The sequence below is a fragment of the Engystomops pustulosus genome, chromosome 9, assembly GCF_040894005.1.
Source record: "Engystomops pustulosus chromosome 9, aEngPut4.maternal, whole genome shotgun sequence".
Taxonomy (NCBI): Eukaryota; Metazoa; Chordata; class Amphibia; order Anura; family Leptodactylidae; genus Engystomops; species Engystomops pustulosus.
Genome location: NC_092419.1, coordinates 42,966,768 through 42,981,016, shown reverse-complemented (window position 1 = coordinate 42,981,016; position 14,249 = coordinate 42,966,768). Strand labels below are relative to the sequence as shown.

Here is a 14,249-nt window from a genome sequence, read left to right as displayed (position 1 = left end):
CTCATTGTCCTCCTTCTCCTCCTCTTTGTACACTAAAGCATAAGAAACTGGCTATTTTTGGCCAGGGCCAACTGGCTCTAGCTATAGTACTCTATGTATTTAATTTTTCTGGAGGGCCACCTACCCGGTCCTCTGTTTTAAGCAATTTTTGGGAGTGACACATACAGGCACTCAATCTATTTAATTTTTCTGGAGGACCACCTACCTGCTCCTCTGGTTTGAAAACTTTTTTGGACTGCCACATACAGGCACTATCCAAATTAAATTGTCTCCATAGCAGCCTCCACATGTCGTCTTTTTAGCTACCTCCACACGTCATCGCCATAGCTGCCTCCAAAAGTCGTCCATATAGCTGCCTCCATACATCGTCCCCTTATCAAACGAGCTGTGTCGGGCAGAATTTTGGGTTGTTTTCATGGCTTCCACATCAAACTTGTTAACTTTGTCGCCACCCTGCTGTGTAATCCAGTATATACTTTTATAAACTTTTATCATTTACCAATATTATTTCAGCGCTTCTTGCGAGCTGTGTCAGGCAGAATTTTCAGGTGTTTCACCAGATACATAGTGGAACTCGGCCCATCTGTCGCCGCCATGCTGGAGACCTGAAGTTGCAATCATAGCAGCGCAATATGGATGCCCCATACTGTCGCTCTTAATCATGGAACCATTTCCGTAAAAACAATTAAAAATAGAACCACTATGCTATTCCATTATTCCTAGGTGAAATATTCAAACGACCCGGCCTGATTTGAAAATTATAATTTTTTCAAAGTAAACGCTTCTGGCCCCCAGGCCCATTTTGGGTGGGGAGGAGCCGAGAGACAGGGGCTTGGACAGGCGAAAGCTCGCCTGGCAGTGGACCGCCAGCTCCATCCCAAGATTAGGCAGCCTCAGAGGCATCCATGCATGCTGCCCCTGCTGTTTCCTGTCCATTTTGCCTCCACGATCCTCCACAGCGTCCACCAATGTCTCATTTCAACTCTCTATACCCCAGACGCTGGAGCACGAGAGGATATGGAGCACATCATCCCCTTATCAAACGAGCTGTGTCAGGCAGAATTTTCAGGTGTTTCACCAGATACATAGTGGAACTCGGCCCATCTGTCGCCGCCATGCTGGAGACCTGAAGTTGCAATCATAGCAGCGCAATATGAATGCCCCATACTGTCGCTCTTAATCATGGATGTCGTCTCCATAGCTGCCTCCACATGTCGTCCCCTTATCAAAAGAGCTGTGTCAGGCTCATTTTTCGGGTGTTTCACCAGATACGTTATGGAACTTGGTCACTATGTCGCCACCATGCTGTGTTATCGACTAAATATACCGTCAACCTTTTGTTCACATAGGAAATCACTTCACCTCCTTTGGTGAAACCTGAGTCCATTTAGGGTATGTCGCCATGAGACTCTCTAGCCTGCCACTGTTGCCGCTGCCTCTGCATGCCGTCCCCTATAGTGTCAGGGTCAATTATTGGATGTTTTAGATGCTATCTAGCCTCATTCGGTCACTCTGTCATGGCCATGCTGTTGCCCATAATTTTGGCATAATGGTGCGATTAAGCAGCCTCAGAGGCATCCATGCATGCTGCCCCTGCTGTTTCCTGTCCATTTCCGTGGTGTTTCCATCCTTTTCTGAGGTTCCCAGGTGTTTGGCCAAGCTTTCCTGTGCAGAGCCTTGGTCCCTTTGAAAAATGCTCGAGTCTACCATTGACTTCAATGGGGCTCGTTATTCGAGACGAGCACTCGAGCATCGGGAAAAGTTCGTCTCGAATAACGAGTACCTGAGCATTTTAGTGCTCGCTCATCTCTAATGATAATCCTTAATAATTAGTTGGCTTAGTTCATGCCCCTTTCCCTACAAAGGTATAGCCCTGTTTCTGAAGAAACATACCTTTTGTCATGTTAGCTATAAAAGTGTGGGGCAAAGCATTCTGTCATAGGCAGACAGATCAATCTGATCCATTATTTATATAACTCTATAAAACACTTAGTATTAGTGCAACTGAAATAATCTAGTCCAATGCTGGAAATCATTCAACATACCGTAACTAAAAACGGGTAAGAATAAGGACTGGCCCTGGAAAAATTTATGCATTAGACCATCTGATTTTTTACAACATTTTACACTTATTTCTGTAATACGCTTCTGTTTCAGAGTTTGCCATCATCTTTTATTTCTGCTTTCCTTTAAGTCCTATAATGCCTCAGCATAGCATGATATAATTGTTTGTCATAATGTGACAATATATGTATTAGTGAACATAAGTATATAGTGAGGGAGGCATAATCTTAATAATAAGTTGTTTAGCACACAAGGGTGTGCTAAAAGCAGGCATAGGGGTTGCTATTGCTAGCAGGTAGCTCAAACTAGTCATACTTAACTAGAAACCACAACTTTACAGTGGAGTTTAGCATTTCCTAGTTATGCCATTATAAGAATCGGAGGCAGAGTTACAGAATATTTTCATATTCCCTTATTCATATATGGTTTTGAAGAACCATAGTGATTAAGGATACCAGCCATAAGTCCTTATTGACCTGCGGTTTCTTCCTAGAAACATTGCGCAGGTACCAGGAGCACCAGAAATGAATTTGATGCGTTCTGCATGTTAGGCCTGGGCTACATTGCGCCTGCATTGCATTGTGACCCCACTTACACAATAGCTGCCAATAATCTAAAACTACTTCAATTTCAGTTACTTTAAAGGGGTTATCCAAGATTAATAAATAACTTAGGGACGGGCTAGGGCGGGCTTTTTAAAAAAAAAATAAATGTGTACTCATCTCCTCTGTCGCTACTGATGTCCCGTGTTGCAGTCTGTCTGGTCCCTGCCCCTGTTTGTTTACAGGTGCACGGAAGCTGCGTCTCAGGAGCTTCCGGCTGGCCGAGGTGGCCAGCCACTCCCATCTGTCCCTATCTCTCAGCGTTGTAAGTGCTGGGATATGGTGTTAGATGGGAGTGACCAACCACCCCGGCCGGCCGGAAGCTCCCGGAGCCCAGCTTCCATGGGGCATGGATAGGACGGACCGCGGCGTGACACATCAGCAGTGATGGAGGAGGTGAGCACACCTTTAATATTTTGTAAAAGCTCACCCCATTTAGGCCCGAAGTTATTTATTAATCTCGGATAACTCCTTTAATGTTGCAGTAAGTCACAGTGTGAACCCTTTATTAAAGCAGCATGGCTCTAGTGTGATCAAAGTTGCCATGTAGCTATATTTTGAATGGAAAATTTGGATTAGATAGTTGTCATAGGAACATAGATTACCTTATCTCAAAACCGGCATTACTGTGATCACTGTAATTAGCAATAGTTGCAAAAAAATTTTTGACATTTTTATCAAAATGTTCATTTCTTGTCCTTGAATTTCTTTAGACAAAAAGCTATCAGCACACCCAACACAACCAAAGGCTTCAATTATAACTGTTGCATTATAACTATGATGTCATGTGATGTCTAACAGTAGGGGACTTCTCACTTTAATTAGTTTGCACAGGCCGTAATATGACCTTCAGAACTTTGTGTAAGAGAGGGCAGCAAATGAATTGTGATACATGGCACAATGAAATAGAAAAGCTTTGACTGTCATTAGGATATCACACACAAGTCGCCCCTTCTAATTAAACAATGCTCATTACTTTAACAACTGTGTTCCTTAATTGATCGTATCAAAGGCATATTTAATTTTTTTCTCTACAGTGAATCTATTAATTATATATGTATCTAATGCTACGGCATTAGACAATTTATAGGTCATTGGAGTCTCAGTAATTTAAAAATTGTTTAACGTTAGATGAAAAAAAATGTAATCTTTCCATTATCAACTGTGTGGGAGATTATTTTAGTCTTAAAGGGGTTGGCCACTTTCAGTAAAGAATTGATATAATTTGTGGAATGAAAAGTTATGCAATTTTTCAATATACTTTCTGTATCAATGGCTCATGTTTTTTAGATCACTGCTTGTTGTACTTCTATAGGAAGCTTCTCTATTCACTTTCCATGGATGGAATCGGTCCATGGTGATGTGATGGACACGCAGGTGCACGAGCGGTTATCACTGAGAGTAATAGGAGTGTAATAATAACAGCTTATGGACCTGCATGCCCATCACATCACCATGGACAGAATATATCCACTGGAAGTAAACTGACAAGCTTTCTGTAGAAGCGGAGCAAGCAGAGATCTAGAAAATGGTGAGGAATTGATACAGAAAGTATACTGGAAAATTGTATAACTTTTCCTTACACAAAAAATATCAGCTATGAAAGACAGTGGGACAACCCACTGTATGGAGGAGGTGTTTGTTTGGTAAACCTTACCTAGTTGTGCCAAACATTTTGACTCATGTATGTTTTTTAATTGTTTTTAACTTGTCCTTCATGGATGGAGTTTTTCTATTGTTGAAATAAAGATTTATCACTTTTTTACATAATTTTGTCTATTGGCACACCTCTTTTTCTCTTTGAATATTTTATAGCTTGCTTTGTGTGCTGACATTTACCTTGTTTTGGTGGTTGTGCATGGTCCACTCTGTGTATAGTATTACAGAAGTGTATATATTAAACATCAGTATACATTTGATTCATCTTCTACATATTACAGTGTTTGAGATTAACAAGACTAGCTTTAAAGATTCATATCACAAAAAATCTTCTTGGCTTGGCCTCATGTAATTTAACATATAATCATAACTTAATACCATGTAATTTGACATATAATTATGTACCTAGAACTCATTTCTAATTATTCTTAATATGTTATTTTACCTCTGATGACAACTTACTGGGTGGTCTAGTCTTGAAAGCCCTGCACCTGTGTGATGTGTACCTGGGTGGAGGTGCAATACAGGCAGTCCCCGGGTTACATACAAGATAGGGTCTGTAGGTTTGTTCTTAAGTTGAATTTGTATGTAAGTCGGAACTGTATATTTTATCATTGTAATCCCAGACAGAACTTTTTTGGTCTCTGTGACAATTGGATTTCAAAAATGTTGGGTTATCATAAGAAACAATATTAACAATAAAGCTTCATTACAGACACATTTGATAACTGTTACAGCTGATTATTGTAGCCTAGGACTAAATACAATAAATTACCAATATCCAGAGGTCCGTTTGTAACTAGGGGTCGTATGTAAGTTGAGTGTTCTTAAGTAGGGAACTGCCTGTACTATAATCTATTTGGAATATCACAGTTGTGTGGAATATCCTAAGATCAGGGCTGCTCCATCCATGGGGCCCCTGACAGTCTCAACATTAACTCTATTTGCACTTTTATGGGGCAGGTAAATTTATGTGCAGTTGCACAGTCCATCAGTGTACTTGTTCTGTATACTCCTACTCTGCATATATAGTATTGACACATTACCACTACTTCTATCATGTATATGGGCACAACACAGCACAGTACTGTTTCTACAAGATAATAGGGAGCGAATGCCACCAAAGTTCCCCACATCCATGTATATAAATGGTGGACTTACAAAAGAAACTTCATGCCGGTGTATAGGGTATGTATATAAAGGGTATAGGTTTTGAGGTCCACGGAGCCACACCAAGGCTGACACCGCACGCAAAAGAAGGCGAGTAGAAAGGTATTGTATATTATGAATATAATAAGTGTGCTGCTGATATAGCATGCAAAAGTTCTGCTCATTGTATTGGTCATAGAACACAAAAAATAATAAAAATTCAATTTTTAAAGTTATAGTTGGTCCTTTCAAGCATGATAACTCACAGTATGGTTTGCAAAACTACTGAGGAAACAGCAGTGGAGGAAGCTTTGTGGACTTAGAGATACAATTAGGAATGTACATGAAAAATACATAAAGATGCGTATATAGAGCATCTTGGGAATAAAGGCAGAAGACAAACATTCAACCTTCAAGAGGGTAGATCAGCCAATATGGATTCAGAAGAGATCAGTATAAAACACTGGAAACCGATGATCAAGGAATCTTCGGAGCCAACGAGAATCATCAGGACTGCAGAGGGTATGATGAGTTAATGTACTGTTAGGGAAGAACACATTGCAGGGTCTCATTCTAAGTGAAGAAATATATTAAGAAAAAATTTAGAATGTTACAATAATAATGTATTAGAGATGAGAATATGTGCCACAGTGAGTTGTGAGGATGTGCCATGAAAATGAAAAATGAAGTAAGGTAGGAAGCCTGAAGCTTGGGAGTGAGGGTGAGGGTGTGTGAATGAGAAAAAAAAATGAAGAGAACGTGAGCAAGCGTAAAAACTAGGAGGGCCCGAAAAAAAGCAAGCCGAGGGGGTCCAGAATGTGAAGGAGTAAAGGTGGGTGGCTAAAGATATGAAATGCCGTATATAGCTCTGAAAGAAGGGGTGTGCCATAGATAATTTATGATTTTTTATAAAAAACTGTAAACAATAAGGCCTCACTGAGGCCCTTAGGAGATACGCAGTCAAGAGTGTAAATCCATTTGGATTCCCTCTGCAATAACAATGAGGTGATGTTTCCACCCCTTGAGTTAGATAGAATCTTTTCCAGACCGATAACTCTCAGATCTCTGGAATTCCCTCCATGACAGTGGAGGAAAAGCGCAGCTACCGATGTTAGGGGTTTACCTTTTTGTAGATCCGATGCAGCTTTGTTGACGTTAGACAAATGCTGTTGGAACCTTTTTCTCATTTCTTGGGTGGTTTGACCTACATAGATGAGAGGACAAGGACACAAAAGAACATAGATGACACCTTTAGATTTGCAATTAATAAATTGCTTTATTGGGTGAGAAACCCGACTGTTGGGGTCCTCTAGTTGTTTCGTACAGATTATCCATGGGCACACAGTACACTCACCACAAGGGTATGAGCCCTGTAGACGGGTGCCTCTTCCGAGTGTGGTGCCAGGTTGTTTGAAGTGGCTGGAGGTCAAGATGTCACGAAGGTTCCTTGCACGTCTAGCCGTTAATTGTGGTTTGTTCGAAATTATATGGGATAGACGTGAATCGCTCATCAGAATTTCCCAGTTTTTTGTGAGAATCTGGTAAATATCAGACCATTGATTATTGAATGTGGTCACTAACCGTGGTTTTGTGTCCTTCTCCCGAACCCTTGTAGTGAGGAGATCACTGCGGTTGCTGTCACGTGCCCATGTAAAGGCTTTGGAAATTACCTTTTTGGGATAACCACGGTTCTTGAGTCTGTTTGTCAAATCCAGTGCATGGGCTCTAAATTCTGAATCTGAGCTACAATTGCGTTTCACTCTTAAAAATTGGCCAGTTGGTACACCTGTTTTAAGGTGTTGAGTGTGAAAACTAGAAAAATGAAGTAAATTGTTAGTAGCCGTCTCTTTCTGGAACAGTGTGGTAGTTAAGGCTGGGTATGTGTGGTGGATGGTAACATCAAAAAATCAACAGCAGAGGTGGAGAAATAGGATGTGAGATGTATATGCCACGGGTTGTCATTAAGGTTCTTAAGGAACTGTTCACATTCAAGTGTTGTGCCTGTCCACAATAGGAGCACATGATCTATGTAGCTGTACCAGCCCGCTACATAGAGATTGAACATGTCTGATACATAGACAACCCTTTCCTCCCACCATCCTAGAAACAGGTTCGCGTAGGAGGGGGTGCAACAGGCCCCCATGGCCATACCCGAAACCTGCCTATAGAATGTATGGTCAAACACGAAGTAGTTTTGGTGTAGGATGATGTGGAGTAAATCTAAGATAAAAGAATTGTGTCTTCTGTTGCATGACCACTGTCTATCCAGGAAGAAAGCCACCGCTTCCAAGCCTACCTTATGTTCGATTATTGTGTAGAGTGCTTCGACGTCTAGCGTCACAAAGAGGAGGTTCTCTGAAGTTCAAACATCCTGTAGTCTCTGAATTAAACGCGTGGTGTCCCGAACAAAGGATGGCAACCTGAAATCAATAATTTTTCATTGAGGCTGCCTATGCCAGAGACTATGGGGCGGCCCGGTGGTGCAGTAAGTGATTTATGCACTTTAGGGAGCATGTAAAAGGTGGGAATTATCGGATGCTCGACTGTTAGAAATTTAAATTCACTCTTGTTTATGATGCCCACTTGTGCCGCAGATGCAAGTAGACGATCTATCTTTTTTTTGAAGATGGCCGTAGGATTTGTGTTTTTAATTGTTTTTAATATTCTATTTTTTGTTGCTCAATAAAATTACTTGATTACTTGTACGCATCCTCTTTTTCTTTGTTCTTTATGTACTTTTCTTACCAATGCACAGGCAGGGGACTACAAGTCATATCCTGCATTTAAGGATACAGAATATGACCTGTGTTCTTATCTTGTATATTAGGCTTTTACTCAGGGGATGGGGGCCCACACTGTAGCCTTTGCACTGATCTGTCAATAATCCCTGTTTTTGGATTTTGATGAGACAACTCCTTTGACTTCACATGCAGACAAGTTACAATACCGGCTGCCTATGAGCAGGATTACGACCATTGAGAAGAACATTTGTCGATGTAACCGTTTCACCAATGTAAACAAGAAAGATCCGTGTTAAAAGCTTCTTTCAAGACGGCAAGAGGCTGTTTATACTGTCAATATTTAGTCTTTCCCTTAGAGATGATGCCTAATGGTAATCAATACCTTAATCGCTTTCAACCTTCTGCCCGCCGTTGGCAACCATTTTTTCCATATCAGTCAGGAAGGCCGGCATGTTTTTACTATCTTGTCAGCTGTAGGAGTCTATACACAGGACTTGTTTTATCAGCATTTACAGCCAGCTGTAATCTCCTATGGACACCAAGAGTCTTTCATTTTATCCAATCAATTTGTAAGGATACATTAGCGGATTAGCAGGACAGGTTTCGGATTTTGATTTTCTTTTATATGGCAGGACAGTCTATCTCTACAAATCCCAATGTTATTTAGTCAATGATCACAAGATACATATTGTGTGCCCGAACATGTATCTACAGCAGGTATAATGCTAAAATGTCCGGTTGAAGGTATATTTACACTTTTTAATTGAATATATATATATATATATATATATATATATATATATATATATATATATATCTCCCACCTCAATGCTATGGCCATCCTGATGATCGTGTTCGGTGGACATCACCAGCTGGCTTAAAAAAAATAATATGGATAAGGGGACCCATGTTCTTGCAATGGATATGGTTCCCACTGGTTTGCCATTTACCTCTTTATGGCATATAGGTAAAGGTCCTTCGGAGTACAAAATTCGGTATGTGGTTTGGGTGGACATGGGCCCCTTAGAAGGCTTGGGTCCCAAGCTACCGCCCAAACTGCCTTTATTATAACCCACTACTGTTAGGAATCCATCTGATTTTTTTTCAGGATTTGTAATAAAGGGATGACACATAGATCTGAAAAACTGAATACAGATACAATATGGAATAAACACAGATATACACATTCACATTTTATTGCCGCAAAAAATTTCATTAATTTATTTAATGAAAAGTATCAATTTAATTAATTAAATTAATGAAAATTTTTGCAGCAATAAAATGTGAATGGGTTATAGCTGTGTTCATTCCATATTGTATCTGCATCCGATTTTTTTACCCATGACACCCTTATACATTTGTTCCTGCTCTCCATACACATGTTCATTGGAGCCATTTCAAGGCATTTGAAGGCCATCAAAAGGACCTAAAACTGCAGATTGAAAGCAGGCAGAAGGGACGTGTCCTCCATTCCCCAAGAAGTTTCCCCAAGTCATACCGTATGTAAGAATATTCATACAGCCCACGACTCATGACAGTTTTAATCTGCCCCTGGTTCCTAATCCACTTTGTCTCCTTTCCAGTTGGTTATCTGTGAGAAAAAAATGTTACATTTTTTTGTAAATCCAGTAAAACATGTGAAAAGACTTAGAAAGGAATGGGTTATTATGCTATCTGCAGAAAATACTGATAGTATACTGAAATCAAAAACACTCATCTGAATGTGCCCTTTTGGAGAGTAAATTTTATAGGCCCCTAATTATTATAATACTGTATCTAAATATTTTAGTGTATCAATGTGCATTATGATTATATTACCTAGTAGTAGTAATATAGATTACAGCACCAGAATATGATATAATCTATATGTATACTTCTCTATTACACCTTCCTACCTAATAGCTTATCTAAATAAGTTTTCTAGGACTATTATAGTCAGCATGAGGTTTACAATAACATAAATTAGCCATGAACATTTGTATCTAAACAAAGCTACTATAAATAATCCCCATATCAGCCCTATGAAAGGACATTCCGTGATCCGGTCTGATTGTGGCATCAGGTGCAGGTCTGTGGATGTCATACTGAGTTTCTATGCCTCATTAGACTCAGCTGCTCTATACTTTTGGCCGTAACCTTCAATGTATTATAAACCATGTGCAGATCCTTATATTTCACCCTCTATTCTGTTTCATATCCTAATGTCATTTGAGTTGAGACTGGACCAAAAATGTATTTGACATCCATAAGACTATTAAATTGATTGTAATAATTTTTTAAAGAGACAATAGTCTATACCAGTGATGGCGAACCTTTTAGCGACCGAGTGCCCAAACTGCAACCACAAACCCCCTCATTTATCGCGAGGTGCCAACCAAAAATTAAAGCAGTAACTTATTGCTGCTTTATCACTTTAAAATATCACTGAAAGCAGCTTCTTATAAGTTGTTTGGAACTGCAGGAAGATACTTCGAGTCCTGTCTGGTGTGCTGGGGCGATGGTCCGGGTGCCCACAGAAAGAGCTCAGAGTGCCGCCTCTGGCACCCGTGCCATAGGTTCGCCACCACTGGTCTATACAATGAGATTGGGTGTTTTGCGGCAATCCCTGTATGGCAGAAGGACTTGTATTTTTAGTTTTACTGATACTGAGCATTTTATGAATTTATTTGATCCGGCAGAGATTACTTTAACATCCTGCTGAGATTTCCTGCTGTGAGAGAGGCAGAAGTAGCTGTATAAGTTAGTTTTTGAGTACAAATACGTTCATAATATATTTTATCTTTGTATATTGTAACTAGAAAAACTGTATTTTCCTTAAAATTATCTATCTATCACATCTATCACATCTATACATTTATTATTTTCCAGCATATCTTCAGTCTAATCAGATTATGGGCTGGGGTGAGAAGGCAATAGAGCTGCGTTCCGGAGAAACAGGAACTCTAGAAGGAGTATTCATGCACAAGAAGGCGCAGAAGTTAAAATTTCTGTGTGAAAGAAATGACAAGGTAAATCTAAGAATGCTAACTATTTATGTGCAAAATAAAGGAAATATATGGTGTTTCTAAGCTCTCACTGCTGGGTTGTTAGATTTACTTAGTACCATTTCTTATTAGAATTATACAGCAAGGGCAAAAATAATTTCATGTACCTAAAAATAAAAGTTTTTAGTTGCATCCATTGCACTCACAATTAAATCACTCCTTTAATCTGTTCAGATATTCCCTCATTAAATCTGTTTTTGGAAAACCTACAAGACAATCTCGGTGACTGCCAATAGTACAGCATGGGGACTGAGTACTACTTGCACCGTGCTGTAATGCTGTGATAGCCCACTTACTGCTGCAATTCCCAAATTAATTTGGAAATTATTCCAAATCTGGCTATTTAACCCCTTATCTGAGTTCAATATCAAGGGGCTGCAGCCATAACTACCAGACTAGTAGAATAAAAGAATATGTCCACACTACAAAAATATCAACACGTACTGTAACATCTTCCAGTGTCTGCAGTTTGTCTTAGGTGGTATTAATTTTGCTTTCTGTTTTGTGTGTGTGAACTGTGACTGATCCCTGCTTTGTTTGGGATTGATTGAGCCACGCCCAGTTCTTGCTCTGACCAGCAAGGGTTAATAGAGTGATGGATGGCCGCTCCACTTAGCTACTGGGGCGAAATCCAGGAACACCTTTACATGCCTGCCCAATTCCATTAAACCTTGCTTTTTTCTTATATCTGTTACTAATTTTGCTAGTTTGTGAGTTAGCCACCGCTTACCCAATCTGACAGCTTGCACCAATTTTGCTTGTGGTTGTATTGCTTGCTGGGCAGGTGCCTGACACATAACTTGCCATTCAATAAACTTTGCAGAAATCAGTACGTAATTGTGCTTATATAAGGGTAAACACAGGTCAAAGCTTTTCCCCTCTGCAGACCTCAGCGCCAGTAAAACTTTTTGAAAGTAACTTTTTAAAAGCTGCTGAATGGACAACTTTTTTTGCAGTTGTCAGGCTACAGGAGTGTTTGCATACCTGCCAACTGTCCGGGAGGTATGCCACGCTGTTTTGGGTTTCCTCAGGACACAGACATACAATGGTGATGCAGGGAGCCGTAGTCAATATAACAATCTGCTACTGCTGTGTGCATCAGAGGCCTGCAGGAGAAATGTGATGATGTCAAAGTAATGCTGTCTTTAGAAGTGATGACAATATCAATGTGATGCTATATAGGAGGAAGCAGGACTGCTGTGGAAAAATAGGAAAGGTAAGTAATGAATGGTTGTTTTGTTTAATATACAGCAACAAGAGGAAAGGGGGGCAAAATGTGAGGAGGGGGAGGAGAGGGGCCACAATCTGAGGGGGAAGGAGAGGAGCCACAATGTGAGGGAGGAGGATAAGGGTCACAATGTGAGGGGAGGAGCACAAGAGGAGCCAAATGTGAAGGGGAGGAGTCCCCCGATTCAAGGGGGAAAAAGAGGGTCCACAATGTAAGGGAGGAGAGGTGTAACAGTAGGAAGATAGGAGCAGAAGAGGGGTCATAATGTGAAGGAGAAGGGTGCCACAGTGTGAGGAGGAGGAGGAGACCACATTGTGACAGGGAGAAAGAAAGGAACTAAATTGTGAGGGAGAAGGAGAACAGAAATCTCAGGCATTATAAGTGAGTGGAAGATAAATAAAACTGCTCACTATCTGGTGAATTAAAAGAAAGGGGACCCAAGAAAGGAAGGATACAGTCTCCTAATGTTTCATATGACTGTTATAACTTGTCTTATTTTATTTGTATGTTCCCCCGAATCTGTAAATCGCTACGGAATTTGATGGCGCTGTATTAGTAAAGATTATGATTATTAAGAGGGGGATTATCTTTTGCTGAGTGGCATAAGGGGGTGCAAGGGAGCTGGCCACAGAAAATGGCCTTATAATAGTTGGGGGGAAATTAAAGGACACCTGTCATCAGGTCTCTGCCACTAGTCCTGTCACCTCTACCTCTTGGAGCAGCTCACAAGGATCCCATCCCAGTCTTTATCTAGTCATTTCATACATTAATCATTGTAAAATCATCTTTTCTTTTTTATGTAAATGAGGCTGGTCACATGGTCAGAGGCAGTGATGTCACCCCTGTTACCCCTCCACTCTCCTCCCCCTGCTCATGTGTGTGTGTAATGTATAGTAAAGCATTGCTAGTGTCTGTGCTTTATCTGCTGACATGCTGCAACCTCCTAATACACATGTGTGAGACACAGACATCAGCTACACAAGTACCTGACATGTTCTGCTATAACATGGCTGCCTGGAGCTGTTGTATCTCTCCTATATACACACACAGCCTGCAGCGGGGCGCCAGCACAAGGAAGCACATGTAGGAGCCATTACACCATTATACCTAACACCATTATACAGGCTGTCGGTCATGTGTAAAGGAGTATCTCATACACACAGGCTGCAAGGGATGCCAGCACCAGGAAGCACATGGAGGAGCCATTACACCATTATACAGACTGTCAGTCAAGCACTGGGGGTGTGGCTGTGCCTCCCACTCATGAATAAGCTGGACAGCTTGAATATGATAATGACTCATTGGACATCTTACAGGTCATTTGCATACAGCTTTAGGACCTCATTGCTTAGATTTACAGGCATGTAGAGGGACAATGAAGGGATAGAGGCAATGCTTTGTTATGGCAGTTTATGAAAATATATTTAGTTTAGGGGGTTAATTTGCCTGATGGTTCTCTTTAAGGTGGATATTATACTATGCAAGGGGGTGAAATAAAGGGCTGAACAATGGGTGTGGCTTAGGGCCTTGTAGCCTTAGCCTTATACAGTTCATCAATACTAGCTATGTAAAATCCATATTCATCTAGCTTTCCCTAGTGGTTACTGCTTGCAAACACAACTGCACTACTTTTGTACTACTAGATTTTTTGTCACTTTAAAATAACAATTAATGAAAGAATGGAATTTATTATGTGACACCAATTAATATGCAAACTATAAATGGATCATCTATTTAATAACAGGAAATATATATTTTTACA

General features: G+C 40.4%; 1 protein-coding gene and 1 long non-coding RNA gene across 5 annotated transcripts in view; one reads left to right on the top strand and one right to left on the bottom strand.

Moving 5' to 3' along the window:
- LOC140076706 (uncharacterized) overlaps positions 1-7,282 on the bottom strand; it is a 47,656-nt gene extending 40,374 nt beyond the window's left edge. Inside the window, exons 1-2 of one of the 2 annotated variants that reach the window (XR_011849637.1) lie at positions 7,145-7,282; positions 6,598-6,678 (exon numbers count right to left, since the gene is read on the bottom strand). This is a non-coding gene — a long non-coding RNA (uncharacterized lncRNA). Of the gene's footprint in view, positions 1-6,597; positions 6,679-6,828; positions 7,112-7,144 lie in introns of those variants that run through there. The other variant, XR_011849638.1, reaches the window with a different exon arrangement.
- NRK (Nik related kinase) overlaps positions 1-14,249 on the top strand; it is a 204,078-nt gene that overhangs the window by 177,471 nt on the left and 12,358 nt on the right. For 2 of the 3 annotated variants that reach the window (XM_072123361.1, XM_072123360.1), the window contains exon 31: positions 11,084-11,223. The exons of the other annotated variant lie outside the window; for it this stretch is intronic. In XM_072123361.1, the coding sequence (XP_071979462.1) occupies positions 11,084-11,223 (140 nt within the window). The remainder of the gene's footprint in view (positions 1-11,083; positions 11,224-14,249) is intronic. 3 annotated transcript variants of the gene reach the window in all.